Source organism: Tursiops truncatus, chromosome 5 (assembly GCF_011762595.2).
Source record: "Tursiops truncatus isolate mTurTru1 chromosome 5, mTurTru1.mat.Y, whole genome shotgun sequence".
NCBI lineage: Eukaryota > Metazoa > Chordata > Mammalia > Artiodactyla > Delphinidae > Tursiops > Tursiops truncatus.
In genome coordinates, this window is record NC_047038.1 from 128,682,116 (window position 1) to 128,704,413 (window position 22,298).

The following is a 22,298-nucleotide window of genomic DNA, read 5'->3' on the forward strand; positions in this document are numbered from 1 at the left end:
TCTCAGCTCTTGCGTTTGAAATCTGGGATATTGACCGAGCTGTGACCTCGGAGTCTCGTGCTCACACACGTGCTCTCTCTCTCCAAACCTCCATTCTCAGAGGGGATGGCTAACCCCTCAGAACTAGCACTAAGGGGGAAAGCCTTTGAGGGGGCAAGCCTCTAGTGTGCCGAGGTGCTTCCTATAAAGGAAGAAGTGGGCTTTGAGTCCCCGGATGTGCCTTCCTTCATCTCCCGTGAACTCAAGGGTTTTCCAGGTGCAGCCAACATTGCTGCATCACACAGACCCCGAGTTTCTGGTAAAGCTGCTGGTTGACACCAGGCCCAATTCATGAAGGCTAGGAAAGGCCTTTCCAGGCTCTTGGTGTATGTCGCCAAATAAGCAAATTTTGAGAATTTGACAATCTCACGTGTTCAGAGGATATAGAGAACTGGAATCTCATATATACTGTTCGTAGAAATATATGGTAAAACCACTTTGAAAAACAATGTTAATATCATGTAATAATGAACATGCGTATACTGACCCAGCAGTTACACTTGTAGATATATACTTTAGAGAAACTCTTGCACATGTGTTCAGGAATCATGTTATCTGAGTATTTATAGTAGCAAGCATTATTCATAACTATCAAAACCTAAAAGTAGTTTAAATGTCCATTTACCATAGAATGGAGAAATACATTGAAATATTTACACATAGGTATTATTCACCAGTTAAACAAATGAACTGTACTATTCAATAACCCAAATATAACTTATAATAAACTTGTGTGATACAAGCAAGTTACAGAAATAATACCATACGATGCTTTTTTCTTACATAAAGCTAAAAAATAAAAGTGAATGATACACTGTTAGGGATACATATGGTAAAATTAGGTATTATAATACATCTATTTCGTATCAAATATAGCACAATTTTAAATGATATGATTAAGAATAACAAATAAATCCTGCCTTACAGAAAGATTTAGCTGAATTGCTCTTCTGATCCACATGTCTTATCAATTAGACCATATTGTAGCCATAACTTTCTCAAGCCCGTTTCTAAAAACCTTTGTTTATATCCATCCATGTATGCTTACTGTCTTCAACATATAAGATAGTAGAGGAATATGAATTGACCACGCTCCAGTGAAGCTGAGAAACTTTAACACATCAAAGTAGGCCATTTGCCACAAAAATGCCGTGATCAGACAAAAACAGCCTTTATTAAAATACCTATTTTTAGATGACATTCTGGTAGAAGCCAACCAAAATCATATAGATACTGTTTAGGAAAACAAAAATCAGCCTCATTTCTGGTTGTAATACCAGTTATTTTATTATAAAACATCCTATACTAAACTGTAGAAAGTTCTTAATAACTATAGATTGAATGATTGGATTATAGCATGATTTTTTTCTCTTTACTTTTCTGTTTCTGTCATTTTTTCCCTATTGTGAATATGTACCTTGTTATGTTAAATTTATATTCTTCCCTCTCATTTGTTTTCTGAGGTTTTTTTATCGAGGGTAGAGACAGAAATGATTTACAAAATCTAGTACTAAAGGAAATGGTACATGACTGTAAAATCAAATCACTATGAGTTCAAATTAATATGAGATGTACGCCACTAAATCAGTGAAACATAAGAACTCTATGCTGCTTAAAATAATAATTATTATTATAATTAAAATAATGCAGAAGTCAACCTAAATGTTAAAAAGCAAAGAAGGAACACATTTTTCCCCAGAGTAGAGTCACTAAAGTTAGTAAACATCTGCTTTGGAATATTTAGGCCTCTTTGGACCACATGCTCCTCTACAAATAAAGCTGACTCAGCCATTCATCTGTCTAAGGCAGATAAATTGAGCACTGTACAGCTTATTGTGCAAGGTTCTCTTGAATGAGAAGTTTGAAAATTCAGCTCCATAAAGGCATGAAAAGACACGTTGGTATATTTTGTTCAAGCGTGGTGATACTTGGCAAAATAATGTGAAACTAAGTACGGCAAAAACAGGAAATAAAAATTTTAAAATTAATAAAGACACCATGATAAAGGGATATTTTAAAAATAGATTTCTCCTGCAAATCCACTGATTATCCTAATTACAGAGAACGTCTAACTTCATCAGAAGCACACATTGTCTGTCACGTGAGCACTGGCTGAATGACTATGGAGGGCACAGGGCGAGGCAGGAAAAAAATACCACCGTCCCTGCATACCCTGGATACTGAAAAAAAAAGAAAAGAGATGGTTGTTAGAAAGACAGACAGACAAACAGAAAGATATTGTTTGTGAGAATAAATCAGTGTCACCTGCAGAGATTGTTTAAAACCCTAAATAGTGAAACCATTTCATGACTAAAATAGTTGAGTAGGCAGAAAAGCAGATTGCCAGGGGCCCAGCAATCTTTGATCCAGTGTAAATTGGAAGAACAAGCCACAGCCAGAGCCCCTGGTGTGACTTGTAATTAGGTTTATGCCACCGATGAAATAAGCTCATCAAGAGATGTTAAAAATGTAAATATAAATTTAAAACTAAATAATCTGAAAATATAAGTTTAAAAACAGAAAATTCAGCATGGTGAAATGGTGACAGGCCAGTATAAAAGCAAATGTAATGATCCCAGACAAGTATTTTGCTTAAATCTAGAGATCCTTTGTACCTTTCCAGAGTGATTATGGCCGACGGAGAGCGGTTTCTTTGAAGTATTGAGCTTTCCGTGGGGTCCGAACACTCCTAACAGCAGATTGCATTTGGGATTCTCTTTAATGGTTGCTTTTGTGCGGCAACATGTACTGAAAAAAGCTTGTATTGATCCTTTGGATTTTCCAAGTTAATAGGTAAAATGTTTGTTTGAAGAAAAAGCAGACATCTTTTGTTATTTATGAACGTGAGCCTGGCTTGCAGAACTTACAAAAGGGAGCAAAGGATTCTATTTTGACAGAGACAACTTGAAGTCTTGTGGATAATGAACTAAGAAAAGCATTGTAAGTAAACAATCACTGTACTTTTGGTTGAAACATTTTAGAAATCCGGTCTTCCAAGGAGCCGTGAAAACACTAAATTAAAAACAAAGATTTCATTAATTGGTCATTTGCCATTTGAAGTGTACCCTGACCAAACCCTGGTCCAAACATATCCATTCTTATCCTGAATTGAGAGTGGACTGAAGCAACAAAGGATTCATTTAAATAATGACCATGACAAGTATTTTCCTTAAGAAATAGAAGATATCAATCTAAGAATTAATGTTATTTATTTATACTAGTCCTTCGAACACAGATTAATAAATTGCTTGTCATCCTGTTCGTAGAAGACAATGTTTAAACATTTATATTCATAACCTGTGATTTGAATTGACACCATAGCATGAAAATACCAAGTCCTGAGGCTATTCACTAGAAATCAAGGTGAACCAGCAACATCCCCTCCATAAACTAGCCAATGATATGTGATTTTCTCTTGGAAGTTGGAGAAGATTTTCTGCTTGGGGAGATGATGTGTTTAAGGACATTTTGACTTTGTTTCCTGTCATCCCGTTATTGAGATGCACTTAGGGATTCAACGAGGAACAAGAGAAAATGAAACAACTTATTAGCCATTAGCTTGTTTGTTCAATGTGGCTTCCTCATCGATACAATGAATATAATAATATTACCTACCTACCTCACAGGATTGTTGTGAGATTAAATGACTTAATATATGTAAAACACTTGCTGCTGCTGGTAATGCCTAGATGATTCAGAGAGCTCAGTAGGATTTTTTATGAAGGGAATAGATACCTATATAGCTATATATATGTATGTATATATCTCCCATTTTGTTTCTGGCCTCGTACACAAGTAGAGGTTGCTTCTTTCTTGTTTCTGTAATGACCTGATAAATTCATCTTAACCATAATTGCTTATGTATATCAGGTCAATAATAAGTTCCAGAAAACCATGACAGAAGACTATTATTGGTGATGTTCAATTCATATGATGAGGCTTAGCTCTCAGAAGAGATATATTCTAAATGTCTTTATAGTCTTAAGTAGTTATGAACAAAAATACTTCCTAAATGTTATGGAATCTTTATAGGAATCTTTATTTTTTTCAATCAAACTAAAAAGAAAAGATGAAATTATTAGTTATTATGAGAGACCAGGATTTACAGGTAGTTCATCAGTCATAAATGAGAAAGGAAGTATACCCAGTGTGAAAGAAATATTAACAGAAATTGGAAGTAAGCATTTAGATATAGTAAAAAGATTCTTAATATGTAAATCACACACAAATAAAGCATCAGACTTTTTATATTTAGTTTTGGCTATTAGTCCAAAAGATAAGTCCATCTTGATACGAATCGCCTTAAGAAAATTACTATTTTCAAATTAAAAAAATATTGTGGTTCATTTTATTTTAGTGTAAATACCTTTATATAGTCCATCCTTTTTCAAAAGTCTATATAATATATAAACTGGGATAGAAGTATTAGTTTTATAAAAGAATCATGTAAATATTTGAAACAAATCTTGAGAGGCAATCATGAAAAGCTCAGATTATGGGGAATTTCTGATACTTTAATTTTCTGGTTAATTTAGGTTTTAAGATGAAACCCCTTTTATATACCAACTTTTGCAATGAAAATCTTTGGTCAGGCACTGATTTGCCTTCCACGGTGGGCACAGTGTAGTATGTAATTGAGTTTTTAATGATATATGCCGTATAGTACCTCAGAGTCACAAGTCATTGTGTACATACAATAATAATACTACTAATAATTTCTCAGTGTAAAATTTTAGGAGAATGAGCTGAGTGTGTCCCCCTCTCAGGATGTGCATGGAGTTTGCTTTTTGGATCCAACCTATTTTCAAAGTTTTAAAGCCAATGACAGTACATTTTTAAGAGGTACACTGAGTTAGATATAAAAATACATATATTATACCTAAGAAACAATTCTTAAAGTTACCTTAATTAAAGTTTTTTCACAAATTTGTTTTCTTTTACCTAACTTTATTTTTTTGTTTCTTTTCCCCATCCTGTTACTTCAACGTATTCAGGGACATTGTAAATTCTATTCCAGTAGGTGTCAGACTTTCCCAGTGTGCAGACCACAGAGCCTCGGGAAAGGCAAGCTAATAGGTGCTGTGATGCTTAATTCTATACTTAAACCAGTTGTTCCTGTAAACTGACTCTTTTAGCATTTCCCGAAATAACACATTTTTAAATTAATATTTTGGTATTTAAAGAAACAGAAGGTGTACAAACGTTTCTTGTTTAATCACCTAGACGGTATAAATTCTGGCATGTATCATACAATATGTGTGTGTATATTCAGCGGCAATTTAGTGAGTAGAAATATCAAAGAAATAAAAAAGGAAACGATTAATGAGAAAAAAGCTGAGATACTGAATATACTTTAGTATTTTCACTGGCAGTAATGTAGTAGATACATTTAATTTCTCAAGGACATAAAAAATACTCTTTAATATAATGGTGTGTTTCTTTTTAGAATTTAACAGCATGTGAGAATAATCCCCTTGGATGCTACTAGGCCACTGATAAGAACTTTGCAAACTATACATGATAAAGACTGAATGTTTGTGTCCCCCCAAAATTCATTTGTTGACATCCAAATTCCCATTATGATAATATTGAGAGATGGGGATTTGGGGAGGTGGTTAGGTATAAGGGATTAGTGCCCTTATAAAAGTGGCCCTAGAGAGATCCCTCATGCCTTCCACAATGTGGGAGTACAATGAGAAGTCGGGAATCTGAAAAAGGCCATGCTGGCAACCTGTTCCTGGGTTTCCAGCTTCCGGAACTGTGAGAAATAAATTTCTGTTGTTTATAAGGAACCCAGTCGCTCATTTTGTTATAACAGCCTGAATGGACTAAGGTGGCATCTGAATTTAATTGACCAGATTTTTCACATGTAAAACCTCATAATTTACAGAATTAAGCAGAAAATTGCATATTACGATAGGCAGCAGAAGTAATTTAATGGTTAGTTTTTGTAATTTTAAACCATTAAATTTTAAAATTTAAATTTTCTATTTACAAGTGGTTTAATAAAAGACTTGTAGAGTTTATCATGTTAGACATATTAGAAATCAGAATCCATTTAACTTGAGCCACCTATTTGTACATAAAGCAAGTTACATAGCTTATAGAAAGAGTAAACAAGTGAAATTCTAAAATAAATAAAGTCAAACTCAGCAAATATAGGATTCATCTTGTTTCATATTCAACTTTTCCCTTCTGGCCCTTTCATTAACATTTTACCATATTTATGGCCATTCTATATGCAAAATCAAATACAATGACAAACAAGTAAGTGGGAAACTCTCTGGATGAGCTCTGATTTCTGCCCTCTCTCCCTCCTCCCTTTCGTTAAAAAAAGAAAGAAAAACTCCTCAATTGAGCATCCGTATTTCTATAGTTCTCATATTTCCCAGACTTATATTTCTAGTGTTTATCTCCGCTGTGAACTCCAAATCCATCCAATAATCAGTCATTCCACAGAGTTTTGTGGAGCTCTCTCTATGTGCATGGCACTATTGTTGGCAGTGAATAGAATAATAATAAGTAAGAAGGTCAAGGGTCCTATTTTCACAGAATGTATTTTGTGGAAAAATATAAAATACACAACTGTCTGCATAAATAGACCCAATAATTTCAAATAAATGCTCTGAAGAAACAATAAGGGTGACAAGATAAGGATGGCAACTTTCCATTCGGTGGTCAGAGAAGGTCTACTTGAGGGAGGGCCATTAAAGCTCAAATTGCATAAGAAAAGGAGCCACTTGTCTAAATGCTGAGGGAAGAGCATTCTCTCAAGAGCAAACAGGAGTTTTCTTGAGATATGTATTAACTTGGCATGGTCAGTAACCAGGAGGAAGGGCAGTGTGGCTGGACGAAATTGAGAGGAGTGAGCTTGGAGCATGGTAGAAAATGAGATCATAAAGATAGGCAGGGGTCATGTCAAGCAGGACCCTGTGTGCATGGTGAGGATTTAGGATTTTATTCTAAATGTATTGGAAAGCTACTAAGTGATTTTGAGCATGTGAGCAAAATACTAAATTTCACAGGTTTTAAAACGTCTCTGAAATCAGGAATATATTTTGAAATCAATGATATATTTTAGTCACTACTAGTCAGACAGTAGTTTTTGTCATTGCCTTAGAAATGTCTTAACCAGTTTCATTTATATCTTCATTTCAAGGAGGCAAAAGTGATATAAAATAAGATAAATAAGATAAATCTGAAAACTTTAAATAATGTCATACTTTCTGATTAGTACATAAAATCACATCACAATAGATGAAGTCTTACATCCAATGAAACGCATTAACCTGAATTAAAGTTTAAATACCTTAAATGTTACAATGTTCTATGTCAAATGTATTCAATAAAAAAAAAGTTTGAAAGATCTCACACTTGTGTGGAGGTAAGAGTGGAAACATGGACAAGTTAAGAGACTAAGTAGTAGATAATGGTGGCTAAGAATAACATGGTGTGGTGAAGGTGGAGAGAAGCTGGCAGATTTGGGGGATATTGGAGGGAACACCAAGAAGACTTCTTGATTGATTATATAAAGGCCGGGAGAGAAAAAGTATAAAGGGCATACCCAAGGTTTCTAGTTATGGAACTAGCCGTTCACTGAGATGAAGATTCAAGTACGTGTGTGCAGGGGTTGGGATTGTGAGAGGAGTTAGGTAGGCAGTTAATGCCAATATCTCGTTTCACCTACTGTCCTCTCAGGGAAAGCTCATAGCCTCCAGGTAGACCACTCATCCTGTTATGTTCTCTCATAAACTTCGTTCAGAATGTTTGTTCATCACCATTTTGATTCAACATCAGCATTTGTGATGTACTGTTTTTCCTCCCCATGCCCTTTTCCCACTGGACTGCAGATTCCGTGAGGACAGAACAGGTGGGAGTTTGTCTTCACTGTTTTACCCTCAGCACAAGCACAATGCTGGGCACATATTAGGTCCTCAGCAAATACTGGTTCAATACCTAAATGCATTAATCCCAATTTCTTCTTTTTATCCTGCCTGTTTCAAAGTGCTTGGTCACTGACCAACACCCACTGTTCCAGACAGGAAACCACAGCTCTGGTGTAGCCAGGAGTTCCTGTGGTGGTAAGATAAGGGAAAGTACAAGATGAGACAAAAATGTGCCAGAAAAATTCTATTGACAGAAGTATTCCTTTTACATAGAACCACTATAAAATTCCAAAAATAGTAAGGAAAAAAAACCCCAAACCTAAGATGAGTTTATCCCAAGTCAACAAGGTTTTATTATACAGAAATGTTTCTTTGGGAAGGGTTCATCTATATATTCACATATAGATCCATAAACTTTACATTCAGTTTGTTAAATACTGTGTACTTATTGTAAACCAAACACCTTACTAGCACTGGAAATACGTCCCTAAACTCAAGGAGATCACAAGTTCACTGTAATTATAACACTGTAAGTGAGGTGATAGAAGAATTCAAAGAGAGCTATATGAACAGTTAGAGGGGCCACATAACTGAGCCTGAGAAAGCTTCCTGGAGGTATTATCATCAGGTGTAAAAGAAGTAGGTGATGGGAAAAGAAGACCATGCTAGCCAGAGGGACAAGCAGGGAACAAAGATAGGTTTAACAAACAGCATATTGTGGACTAGAAAACTACAAATTTTCATGGCCAGAAAGTCACAGAAGATGAGACTGGGGAAGTAGGCAGGAGCCAGATCAAGGATGGCGTTGTATGACTGACTGGGAATGAAATCTGGAATTTATTCTGGAGGCAAAGAATAGCCTCCGAAGCCTGAGAAGTGGGGAAATAAACTGGCCACTCGTATTTTCCCAGTTGGGATAATAGACTGTATTTGCTGAAGGAGTATAATGTACGGATTGAGAGCTACGTCTCTGAAGCCAGCCAGCCTGGGTTTGAATTTTTGTCCTGGGATTTACTAGCTAAGTGACCCTAGTTAATTTTCTTAACCTCTCTATAATGAAATAGTAACAGAATCTTCTTCATGGAATTATGGTTATGATTAAAGGATTGAAAATATGTGAGAGTGTGTGTGTGTGTATACATATACACACACACACACACACACACACTCAGAATAGTACAGTACTAGGAAAAATGCCATAAAGTGTTTGCTATTATCATTATTTGCTAATCAAACAAAAATATGAAAGACCTCTTTTGACCTTACCAAGGCTTATTTGCATCAGCACTGTGGCCATAATAGATGGACCTAAGTTTTCTCTAATACCATTATCAATTGCATGGCTAATGAGTAAGAAGTCTGGGACTTAATGAAGTATTACTTAATGAATGAATACTTAATGAAAAGTATTACCGGGACTTCCCTGGTGGCGCAGTGGTTAGGAATCTGCCTGCCAATGCAGGGGACACGGGTTCGAGCCCTGGTCTGGGAAGATGCCACATGCCATGGAGCAGCTAAGCCTGTGCGCCACAACTACTGAGCCTGCGCTCTACAGGCTGCGAGCCACAACTACTGAGCCCACGTGACACAACTACTGAAGCCCACGTGCCTAGAGCCCGTGCTCCGCAACAAGAGAAGCCACCGCAATGAGAAGCCCGCACACCGCAACAAAGAGTAGCCCCCGCTCGCCGCAACTAGAGAAAGCCCACACGCAGCAATGAAGACCCAATGCAGCCAAAAATAAATAAAGAAATAAATTTATAAAAGAAAAGAAAAGTATTACCAAAGAGAACCTTAGCTCTGTAGGACCTCAGGATGTAGAATCTCTAAGTACAGTTAGTTCTTTTCTCTAGAAATAATTTAAGATTCTTTTCATTGGAAAATGCATGGGATGGAGTTTGGCTTAGCAAGTTACACCTTTAATATCTTGTTTCCTCCTAACATATAATGAATTTTTAAAAATCTGAGATATGTTGGTGCTTGCTTTTTATATAACACATTCCTTGGGAGCAGGAATTATTTTTATTTGAAAAATTCTGTTTCCCCCAAGACCAGCAATGTATAAACAGTCATCAAATAAGTAAGGGTTCATAAGCTTTGACAGTGAGGTCTTTGGATAAAGCAACTAGCATTTATTTAAAAACTAGTATTCACCAAATTATCAATTACTAGTTCTAATTATGAAACAACCATATGCCACTTTCTATATGCTATGTAAAATTTAATTGGTATTTTACTTTCAACTGTTCCCTTCTTTTGGTTATATTTACTAGTCTATTGAAAAATCCCTTTATAATAACATCTCTAAAAGGTTCAAATCATTTCCTATGAGTGCCTAAGACTTCTATATAATTGGTTTAAAAAATTAAATCATAGTCTAACAAAATATGATTAATAGAAATGATATTATACATGACTCAGAAAAGACTCTCAATAAATTACATTTTTTACTTAATAGACCACATTCTGTTGTTCCTAAACATGAGAAAGTTTAATTTATATCTGTTAAAATGTCTGTTTTAGACAGTCTATCTATCCTAAGTTGAACATTTTGTAATCTGTAGCATTTGTTTTTACAGTAAATTGGCATGTTCCAAATTCCACCATGTTAATAAGTTTTTATAAAATCAAATTTACTTTCATGTTTTAAAAAATGCCATAACCTTTGAAATACAGTGAAAAATGGATTTGAATAATAAAGAATACATAAATACAAATCTATTGGCTTATATACTTCCCAGTGTCTCATGTTTATATCAACAACAGTGTTAACACAATGCCTTTCATAGCAGGTGTTATTTGCTATTATTAACTTGAATTATTTTATATAGTCAGGTGTTTAACTGTGAACATTAAATGAATAGAACATTGATGCGCATTTTCCAGGGTTTTGTTTTTGTTTTTTGGTCCTTTTGAAAGACTTCTTTAATGATACTTCTTTAAGCTTTGTCTTATTATTTTGCTTCAACAATTCAAATTGAATTTTCTCTCATTTTAAATCAAAATCAATTTGAAAAATTGGCCTTTCTAGTCAACCCATTCATAATGATGGCATAATTTAGTATAATGGCCCTAGTAAAAGATGACTTGTTGAGTACCTATTCTGTGAGAAGCGTGTGTCTAAGCACATCTCATTAATTTGAATCTTGCATGATAACCCTGCAAAGTTGGTATTTTTATCTGTACTCCTTATACCATATCTGTCTTTTACAAATGAAGAAACTGAGATTCAGGGACATCAATTGACTCGCTCAAGTCAAGGATCTAGACAGTACTGGAGCCAGGATTCCAACCTAGCTCTGCTTAGTTTGAGCTTTCCACAGCGCAGGCTGTTTCAGTTTTTAAATCTGTTCACACCTTAACTGTAATGACATTTTTTCTTTCATGTTGTGTCTGTAGTTCTGAGCACAACCAACATACCCTTGATCTGAATTAACTAACAGTCACTGTGAGGTTACACTGTTTGTTACCGACTATCCCCAGTTAAAGCACCTCTATTAGTAACTTCGACCACTTCAATTACAATAAATCGCTGCGTTTTGTTTGTTCATCTTTTCCCTTTTAGATAAGGTAACACTTAATTACCTCACCTAACTGAAATATGATCTGGTTTCATCTTGGACATGAAATCCTTTTTTGGAAGTGAGACAACTGTTAGCTTGCAATCTTATAAACCTTATAGTTAGAAAGAAAAAAAAAGAATGTTTCTTACTTTCCTCTAGTTGTTTCAAAGCTTGATTTTTGGTAGCTGGTTCTTTGGCTTCCAGGGCTGTCACCTCTGCTGAGGTACGTTTCCCGTGGGGATCGATTTCCAACGCCTCTAACCGAGTTTAGAGAAATGGCTTGTTCATTCGACTTTCTGGCAAAGCTCTGAAGAAATTTCAGGGTGGAGTTGGAAAGGACCACTGACTCTGCTTTAGGACTGAACCTGATGCTCGATTTAGTCGGGAGGGCAAGAGTTTGTAACTTCAGTACCACTTCTGTCTTCCCTGTGGGTGTGAGAGTTTGGTTTCTCACACGCTCGGGAGATGCACTTGTCTCTGAGGGAAGCAATGTCGATTTCAGAAGACTCTCCTCGGAAGTGCTTGCCTCGGGAGCTGTGGCCATCTCCACTGATGTGATCTGGGTGGTTGGCAGCACCGGAAGACTTTGTATTTTGCTTAGAGGAGCCGGAGCAGAGGTCTGGGAGTTCCAGGAGTTCTCATCCTCGGGTGTAGTCCAAGTATGTGTAGTGTTGTTATGCCCAATCCCCCCACTCCATAAACTAGAAAGGAGGATGAATAGCCTTGCTCCTTTCATTTCAGTAGTTTGAAGCTAGAAAGCTCGTGTGAAATCGGGAGGGGGATAAAGTCCTTCTAGCCTCTTCAATGGCTGCTTCCACACTGAATCTGCCAAGACAGAGCTTTGCCAATTTGAGATGTGTAGAGGAAACAGGTTTCTGTGTTTTGCAGTGGACTCAGGAAGTTTGATTTCCTGTTTCTGTAGGTTCTGTGGGATCTGTGACCTCTGGGAGGATGATCTATGGAAGCAGTGAAGGGTGTCTGACGAGGCTAAGGGTAAATGGAAAAACACAGGCCATTATTATCAGGAAAACCCATGAGAGAAACATGAAGTAACTTTCCTTTCCTAGGTTCACTCATATTTCATGTGTTGCTGATTTTGAAGAGAAATTTCACGTTGATAATGGAATTTTGTTTGGATGGGCTGAATCAAGGAGTTTAACCTTTTTTTTTTCTACTATACAAGGAACTTGAGAAAAAGTTTTGTGGTGCTTCCTTTCCACTGTGCCCCATCCAGAGAGCCACATTTTGTTCAAGGACATATACGCATGTGCACGTGTAAACAAAAAGTCATCTGCAACGTCTCTGCTCTTTCACGCATCACAGGCTGAATTGTGAAATATATATATATACAACCTTATTTTTATATATACACTTCAGCTGTAGCATTATTTGAAGTTAATCTCGATGATAATAAAAAAGAAAAGCATACATTATTGAATTATGTGAGTATACAAGAAAATCACTTTAAATTATGCTCTCCAAATTTCTATTAGAACCAATTAATGGAATGAATAATCAGAAATTTACTTCCTCTATTTTCTAATCCTTATCTTCTAGTGGTTGGGGGGTGATTAGTATTTTACCACTAAGGAAGGGATGAAGAAAAAGTGGAGTCACATGAAAATAAACTGGGACCAGTTTTTGTACTTCTTCTGTAGTGCAAAATATAACAGCTGCAGAAAAGAGAGAACTAAATTGATCAAAGACTTTTCTGTGGTTGTTTTCCCAGTAGAGATGCTTCATGGGATTTATGATTTCACTACTCCAACAAATGTCTGATTCTCAGACTTCCATTAAGTTCTCTCATCTGTAAAATATTCCATAGCAAACTTTTCAGACATACAAGTAACAAGCTAGAACAGTTCATCCATCCATATACATTCCTTTCTTCCTTCCTTCATTCATGTGGTAATTACCCAAACCCTCAGTCAGCTTTAGTAAGGTACTCGCTTAGGTGCCGAGATTATAAAGCAAGAATATTCTTGGCTCTCAATTTGCTCGTGGCCTATATACATTATCTGAAGGCTAGATCTCTGTGTAATTAATCTTTCTGTCAACTTCTATGTGTGGCGTTAGGTTCTTGTTAAATATTCAGTCATGGAATGTTTTCTTTCGGAACTGGAAAATTGGAAACCTTGTGACTATTTGGTTATATATTATTGTAGATATATACTCTTGTCTCTAATCCTGGATACAGGACACCGGGGTTTGAAACAAGACCTAGTTTTCCTCTGAACTACTAACTTTTTGGTGTTAATACTCCTTTCTCCCCTTACTCTTTGCCATTCTCTTATACAAGCATATTGTCGACATATTAGAGAGTATATAGTATGAGGTTATTTAAACTACGATACACAGTAGTCAGCAGCAACCCCAGTTGACTTTGGCATGGAGTACAAACATCTGTTTCTCGGCTATATCACAGAACAATCCCACAAACTTTGCGTTAGTAAAAGAGCAGAAAAGTCCAGCACGGACAATCCAGGCAGCAACTAGTAACTAAAAAGAGTGATGAAACGGCATAATTTTCACACAAACATGGTTTTCAGTACTAAGAAAAAGACATTACAGCTTCTTAATCTGGGAAAGACACAAGCAACTATCTTTGGCTTAGAGCAGAATAACAGTTAGAAAAATCCAAGTAAAGTATTTCTGTTTAGTGTACAATTTTAAATCCATTTTCCTAGATTTAGTAAAAGTCGATGAAGAAACCATCTTGAAAGTTTAAGAAACAACCAGAAAAATGACACGTGTAGATGTTTTTGCTTCTGTGATTTGAAAAAAAACATCTTGATCCTGTTTAGGACAAGTGAACTTGAGTGGTAAAGGGTCACTCATTGGATCTATAAGTGATAACAAATGGCTCTCAAATGGTAATAAAAACTGAACTGAGCTAAGCAATTCATTCCTCCTCCCGTAAGGTATTGACCAATAATGATCTTGGTTACTCTTATCCTAGCCTACAAGTGACCTTGCAATCAAAAGCCTAAAGGTTCTGTATCTCATTATCAATTCACTAAGCCATCCTGTGCTATAACTCCTCAGAGAGTCCCCAGCTCATCTGATGGTTTTAGATGTATGGATCGTCCCTTAACTGGAGACGTAATTTATGTCTGTACTTCAGAAACTGTCAGAGAAACTGCTTTCTGAGGCTCATTAATACCTATCAAATAACAGTTAAAAAATAATATTCCTGGGATTATTGCCTAAAGAATACTCAATCATTTTTCTAACTACTCTAAATACTATCCTTGGATTAAACTATATCATCAGATTTTTGTATACCTGGACCCCATCATTCTGCTACATCCCTGTGCCTGCTAATTTTTTATATTAAATTATGTTTTACCCTATTGCCTTTTTTTCCACTGAGTAATTTATAAGAAAGAAACTATGAAACTCATTATATTATGTGCTATCAGGAGGTTTTTATGTCATTTTTCATTGTACCATAAACAAAAGATTGAATACGTATTGCAAAAGTGGTTCTCTCTAGGTGATGGTATAATGGGTTTATTTCAGTTTTCTTTTTCTTATGTATTATTATTATTTTTAAAAATAAATTTATTTATTTTTGGCTGCTTTGGGTCTTTGTTGCTGAGCACGGGCTTTCTCTAGTTGTGGCGAGCAGGGGCTACTCTTCGTTGTGGCGCGCGGGCTTCTGATTGCAGTGGCTTCTCGTTGCAGAGCACGGGCTCTAGTTGCTCAGGCTTCAGCAGTTGTGTACGGGCTCGGTAGTTGTGGCTCGTGGGCTCTAGAGCGCAGGCTCAGCAGTTGTGGCGCATGGGCTTAGTTGCTCCACGGCATGTGGGATCTTCCCAGACCAGGGCTCGAACCTGTGTCCCCTGCATTGGCAGGTGGATTCTTAACCACTGCGCCACCAGGGAAGCCCTCTAATGTATTATTATTTAATTTATTATACATTATTATTTTAGTCTTCTAATCATAAGAAAAAACAAAAATGTTATGAAGTTGAAACAAAAGTACAAATGAGTTAAAAGAGAATCTTAGATTAAGGATTTCCTGGTTTGTAGATGGTGCCACGTATTATTTAAAGCCATTTTTATGGCTGCAAGAGTTATTATCCTTTGTAAAATATTGGGAGTAAGGAATAACTTCCACTAGATTATTAGGACTTCTTAGCAGCTTCTTTCTTTCTTACATGAGAAATTATTATTTTCTTAAAATAGTATGAAACTTTTAAAATAATACTTCACTACACCCCTTCTCCATAAACTGTCACTGTCAGAAGATAATTGCAGAAAACAGTGCTCTAAGCTTTTTTCGATTTTATGTTGGTTGAAAGTATTAAAAACATGTTACACTTATATGTGGACCCAAGGGGGTTATAACCATACGGTAATAGGGCTGGGGGAAGGACTGAAACAGATTTACATGTGGTTTTGATGAGCTCAGCAATGTGCTAAATAAGTTAAATTTGGCATATTAGTTAATTCTCCTAATCATGCCAAGTAAGTATCCAACTCTCATTTTACTGAGGGAAAATCAGGCTCAAAGAAGTTAAGTAACTTCCTAGGGTAACACACTGGTAATCGATAGATATGTATGTCCAATTCTGGTTCTTTCCACCATCTGAAAATATGCCCCCAAAAGAAATAGTAAACATCTAAGTTTACAAAAATCTAGAGAAAATAATTTTCAAATTATCTTAAATTCATTTTCTCTATTGTTTTTAACTCAATATTTAGCTTTTATTTCACAGCTAAAACATATAGTGAGATAATGCTAGTAACATTATGATTTCTATTTGTTCAAATTTATGGAATTAGAGGGGAAGTGTTGTGTTTATAAGTTTGCTTTTAGTCTAATCTTTACTTTTTATTCTCTTTAGTTGGATGCCTTTTTCAATTCCTGTGCAGTATTGTAAGTGATGACATTGCCTTATCCTTGACAGCACAGATAATATGCTCCTTTCATTTGCTAGATTGGAACCTCCAGAACAGTATAAGACTGCTACATCCCCGGCATCTAGAACAGTGTTTGGTAGGCATTCAATAAATATTTATCAAACACATGAATGGATAAAACTATGAATGTAGTTCTATATATCTGTAGTAGCACCTGTCAGGGGTTAGAGAGGAGGATCTATTTCCCCAACTCATAACCACACAAAAGAAAAAAAAAAAGCAATGTAAATAAACACAAGTACTCCCTTTATGAATACAGCTTCAAAAGGTCTCCTAGAATACCCTTTCAATCAGATTACCTCTTGCAAGTCCTTCCTAAGTAAAACTCAGAAAGCCCATTTTTTCTACCTCATCTGTTTTCAAAGTATATTTGAAACAGTTTATTTTGAAACCATTGCAGACACAAGAGGACTATAGAGCAAAGTCTAAGAGCTGTATAAGAAAGGGTAATAACAAAGTAGTTAGGCCAGAAAAATCTCAGGTGTGCAACAAACTGAAATTAAGAGTAAAATTTAGGTCTAAGTAGGCTGGTAGAAAAGGGAATATGGAAGTATAATGAGTCATATAATTCTTAATATTAAATGAGAGAAATGTATTAGTTTGTCAGGAAAAAACACAACATATTTTGTACTAACATAAAAATTTTAACGCTATAATTAGGAACATTAAGAACAAATTGATAAAAGATGACCAAATATCCTTCATGAGCAAATGTTTATATTGGTAGGATGCAAAACTATACTATTGCTTATTTTATATTTCCAATTTAAGTAGAGCAATACACTTGAAAAAGTTAATTTAAAAAGTCTTTAAGCCTAATTTCTTTTGCACATTTTAGAAATAACATTTTCTTTACCTTCATGAAAGTTATGCCTGGTCATTGAGTGATTATCATTAGTGACTTCTGCTTCTGGACCTATGGAATAGACATACTTTTCCCTATTCCTCCTGCTAAGTACATCTAAAAATCCTGGACACTATATGTAAAACAAACATAAGACTCTGAGGTGAAGAAAAGGAGGCAGATTGGCTAGGAGACCCAAGGAACAACACAGCATTGGGTTCTCTGGATTTTCTTTTTGCCTCATACCTCCCAGACTGAGTGCTGGAGAATTTGGCAAACTAGAAACACCAATGGCACGAACAATAAAAAACCCAAGAAAAGCCAAAGGGCCAGAAAGCGGTCAACCTAGAAAGACAGAAATCTTATTAGACAATAACTGCTCTACTAGCACAAAATACCACAGAAAGAACTGTGGTGCTGCCCCGTCCCTGCCTGCAGAGCCTGAATGGAGAGCTTAGGCTTCCGCACTCACAAGGTTTGTAGAAGCAGCCTCAGCCCCCATCCCTTCCCTGGGGTAGTGACAAGAGAAGGCTAACAGAGGAGAACTTAGTCTCCACTAAGTCACTGCCATAACCCTCTGTAGGCTGGGTAAAGGGCAAGAGAATAGAAAAAAAATAACTTTGAGGCCTGCCAGGTCTTCACTGAGCACACTTCCATGGTCCCCCAAAGGTAGGTGATAAGGCAAAAAGTCGGAGAAATATCTTCCGTAGTGTAGAAATCCAGGGGGTGGTTCTGGGGAAGAAAGATAACTCATCAGAGATGAAAAAAATAGATTTTTTTTACTGTAAAGTAGGAGATCTCCCACAGTGTTTTAATCATCTCCTCTTCACTGGTGAGGAAGGAATGCCCACCCTAAGGTTATGGGGGTGGCTGAACACATGACACCCGATACTGGATGAATATATACTCACAGAGCTGGGAAGGAAGATACCACACACCATGCAGAGCGACACAGGGGTTGCACCTGAGAACAGAGCAAACAGCCAGGAGCTGTGAGAGGCAGGCTGTGTAATATTAAGAGTATAGGTTGCCCCCCCGGCTCTCCCTGGCGGATGCAATTGGCTTGTTTGAGTAATTCTACAGGCTGGCAGAGAACTGAAATCCACTACTCAGGGACAAGCAGGAACTGTGTCTGGTCCCCTTGATAAGAATTATTTGGCCAGGGGACCTTATCCGCTGGAGCAGAGTGGGGAAGGGAACTTGTGGTTAGGCCATATGAAGCCCTCGGGGTTTCACATGTCAAGGCAGCATATGATAGTAAACCTTAATTTTAGGTCTTATAACACACAAAGTTCAGAGAGCTTTTTTCTGTATTGCAAAGAATAAAGAACTCTCTGGAGCTTTGTTTCTGCTCAGATCTTAAGCTTAGTTGAAAGGAAAATACTGATCACACCCTCAAAGTATTTAAAAACTATAGTGAGTTAAAACTAATAAAAGATGCAACAACTTGGTTTAGATGAAACCGAGCTCACTACAAATTGGTGTGAATCAGCCTCCATGCTAGAGGCCTGACAGGAGAAAAGGTATGCCCTTCTCTGAGGTAAATATTATTTACTACAGTTCTTTTACACATAATGCCTCTCAAAAATTATGAGACAAATGAAGACACGAGAAAATGTGACCCGTAGTCGAGAAAGAAAACATCGGTAGAAAAAAACCCAGAGAAGGCTCAGATATTAGATGTATTGACAGAGAATTTAACCTAACTTGGCTAGAATGAGGGAAGCATGTCTGAAAGGGAATTTGAGCAGAGACAAAAACTGTAAAGAAAATGGAAATGCTAGAAACAAAAAATATGATATCAGAAATAAAGAATTGATTTGGTAAGCTTAATAGCACTGTGGAAATATCAGAGAAAACAACTGGCTAATTTGAAGACAAGTCAAAAATAAATTGTCGAAACTGAAACACAAAAGAGATAAAGGTGTAGACAAAAGGAACAGTGCCTGAGATCTGTGGAACGTTTTCATATGGTATAACATAGATATAATAGGAATAAAGAAAAGAAAAGAAAGAGATTAGGAAAAAAGATAAAATTTTAAAAGGTAATAGATAAGAATTTTCCAAAATAGGTGAAACACATTAACCCAAACACTAAAGAAGTTCAGAAAACCCTGAGAAGGAAATTGTGCCTGGACATACTGTTGGTAAAATCCTGAAATACCAAAGAACATTTTGAAAGCACTCAATAATTTTTCTAAAAAGTCACAATTACATAAAGGGTACAGCAATTATGGTTGACTTTTCATTAAATACAATGAATGAGAGAAGACAGTGGAATGACGTCTTTAAAGTACTCAAAGGAAAAAAACCAGTTAATTTAGAATTTTATATCTATCTAGTAAAAATATCCATAAAAGTAAAGGAGAAATAAAGATATCTACAATAGGCAAAACCTAAAAGAATTTTTCTCCAGAAGACCCACATGCCAATATGTTTGACAATTTAAATGAAAAAGATATATTATTTTTTTAAAAAACTTACTAAAATTGATAGAATCATAAAAAAATCTAAAAATCCCCATTCATAATAAACTTTCCAATAAAGAAAACTCCAGGCCCAGATGGTTTCACTAGTAGGTTCTATCAAACATTTAAAGAAGAAATATCATGTCTTCATGAGCTCTTTAAAAAAATGAAGTAATATATTCCAACTCAATTCATGAGGTCAGAAAAACACTAGTACAAAATATTACAAAACCAAATACTTCAATAAAAACAAAAGCACAGACTAATGTCCTTCACAGACATGAAAACAAAAATAACTAAATAAGAACACTATGTAAAAGGCTATTATATCATGACCCCATGGCAAAAAAAAGGTAGAAAAATGGAGAAAAATGGTAGAAATTCAGATATTTGAACAAATTAGCTATCCAGAATGTAAAATGAATTCCTGTAAGTAAATAATAAAAAGACAAATAATCCAAATAATAAGTTGGCAAAAGCCTGGAACAGACACATAACAAAAAAGATACACAAATAGCTAATATACACATGCAAAGGTACCCAGCATTTTTTGTTATCAGAGCGAAGCAAAACAAAACTATAATGAGATACCATTCTACCATTAGAAGAACTGAAATTTAAAAAGACAACACCCAATGTTGGAAGGGGGTAAAGCAATCAGAACCCTCATATATTTCCAGTAGAAGTGTGAAATGGTACTACCATTTTGGAGAACTGTGAGACAATTATAAAGTTTAAATATATATCTCACCCTTGATAGAGGAATTTTACATTGAGATATTTACCCGAGAGAAATAAAAACAAAAATCTTTACAAGAGTATTCAGAGCAGCCTTATTCATATTAGTAGCCCCAAACTGGAAACAACCCAAATGTCCATCAAGAGAAGAAGATATAAATGGAGACTGGAATGTCCATACAGTGGAACATTACTATGCAACAAAAAAAGAATGAAGTACTGATATGTGCAGTAACATGGATGAATCTCAAAATCAATATGTTGAATGAGAGATCTGAGATAGAACATATAGTAGAGAACACAGTTCTATCTATATGATATCCAAGAATAGGAAGCACTAATTTATGGTGGTAGAAATCAAACAGTAGTTTTTTCTGGGGGTAGGAGGATTTATTGGAAAAGGACATGAAAGATCTTTCTTAGATGATGTAAATATTTTACATTTTGCTTTGGGTTGTGAGTAATGATTATGCACAATTGTCAAATCACTTAAGAGCTGTGAATTTAAGTGTATGTAATTTACACATTAATTTTTTTAAGTGCAAGAAAAAGAATTTAATAAGCTTGAAATCAAGAACATTTGCCCCTTCTTAGCAGTGTGTTGAACTTTCTTATATTAAGTGTACAATCTTTCCTTTATCAAATACAACAAATCTAATATTTACGTTCATCTGTAGAGCAGAGATGATCTTCAGGGTAAAAGTCAACTTCAACTGAATTGATATTTACCAAAAATTTAGTATGCCTAGAACATGAAAGAAAAAATACAGTAGGACACTGAGAAAATTTTGCTGTTAGAATCAGGACTAAAATCCAGGGTTTGTAAAATGGAGTCAGTAATCCTTCTATACCTAATTTTGTCTTCATACACATCCTCTTACAACCATCTTAGTAAAATTTAGAGCTTAGAAGATTTGTTCTAATTTTATTAAACTGGAAAAAATTTTAAGTGCTTTTCCCAACTAACTAACCATGATATATATATATATATATATGTCATTTATTTTATATATATATAAAATAAGTAGCTGACTAGCAATCCAACAGTTTTTTTTTTGTTGTTGTTGTTTTTTACCGTGACAAAACTCACTTAAAATAGAAAAATGAGAAGCCAATAATATCCTCCCATCTTAGAGGAATTAAAGAATTATGGTCATTCTACAGAAATGTGATTCAAGATGGCGGAGGAGTAAGACGTGGAGATCACCTTCCTCCCCACAAATACATCAAAAATAAATCTACATTCCTATGACTATAGGCAAAGGGACTCTCTGGATTTGCATTGAAGCAGTCAAGAAATGACTTTCCCTTAAGTTTATCAGTACTTCTGCTCCTAAATCCCAGTAGATAAACCTCTCTTCCAAAAACATCTACCCTAACAAAGCACATAGTTTTTCTCATATTTTCATGGACCCCCTTCTCTCCAAATTCTTTAACTATTTCTTTTAGAACCATAGGCAGTGCAGTGTAGAAAGAAGGCAGCATGGCAAATTATCTCAGGTTTGAACCTGAGACCTTCTTTCTCATCCTTGCTCTGTCATGGACTGCTGGTATGATCTTAGACATGTCCCTCGATCCTGCTAAGCTTCAGTTATCTCATCTGTATTCTCCTTCCGATGATTACATGGGTCAGTGCACATGAGACTTTTTATACAATGTAAAGTAATATACTGGTCAAAGTTGGGATGTTACTATATCAAGAAACCAGAGCTATATTTTATCAACCCTATGCTTAATTTCCATTATATTCTCTCTACTCTTGACAAAGTAAGAGCTTCGACCCACCTATTCGTGAATTCCTTTGATCTTCAAGGAAAGATTATTCTTACTCA

General features: G+C 35.7%; 1 protein-coding gene and 1 long non-coding RNA gene across 5 annotated transcripts in view; one reads left to right on the forward strand and one right to left on the reverse strand.

Moving 5' to 3' along the window:
- Positions 1 to 22,298, reverse strand: part of MMRN1 (multimerin 1) — a 77,438-nt gene that overhangs the window by 54,085 nt on the left and 1,055 nt on the right. Inside the window, exons 1-3 of one of the 3 annotated variants that reach the window (XM_019926421.3) lie at positions 18,172 to 18,270; positions 17,273 to 17,992; positions 11,638 to 12,475 (exon numbers count right to left, since the gene is read on the reverse strand). In XM_019926421.3, the coding sequence (XP_019781980.2) occupies positions 11,638 to 12,224 (587 nt within the window). In that variant the 5' untranslated portion in view covers positions 12,225 to 12,475; positions 17,273 to 17,992; positions 18,172 to 18,270. Of the gene's footprint in view, positions 1 to 11,637; positions 12,476 to 17,272; positions 17,993 to 18,171; positions 18,271 to 22,298 lie in introns of those variants that run through there. The other 2 variants (XM_073805588.1, XM_073805589.1) reach the window with 2 other exon arrangements.
- Positions 1 to 22,298, forward strand: part of LOC141278826 (uncharacterized) — a 50,435-nt gene that overhangs the window by 3,287 nt on the left and 24,850 nt on the right. The window contains exon 1 of one of the 2 annotated variants that reach the window (XR_012332179.1): positions 16,373 to 16,492. The exons of the other annotated variant lie outside the window; for it this stretch is intronic. This is a non-coding gene — a long non-coding RNA (uncharacterized lncRNA). Of the gene's footprint in view, positions 1 to 16,372; positions 16,493 to 22,298 lie in introns of those variants that run through there. 2 annotated transcript variants of the gene reach the window in all.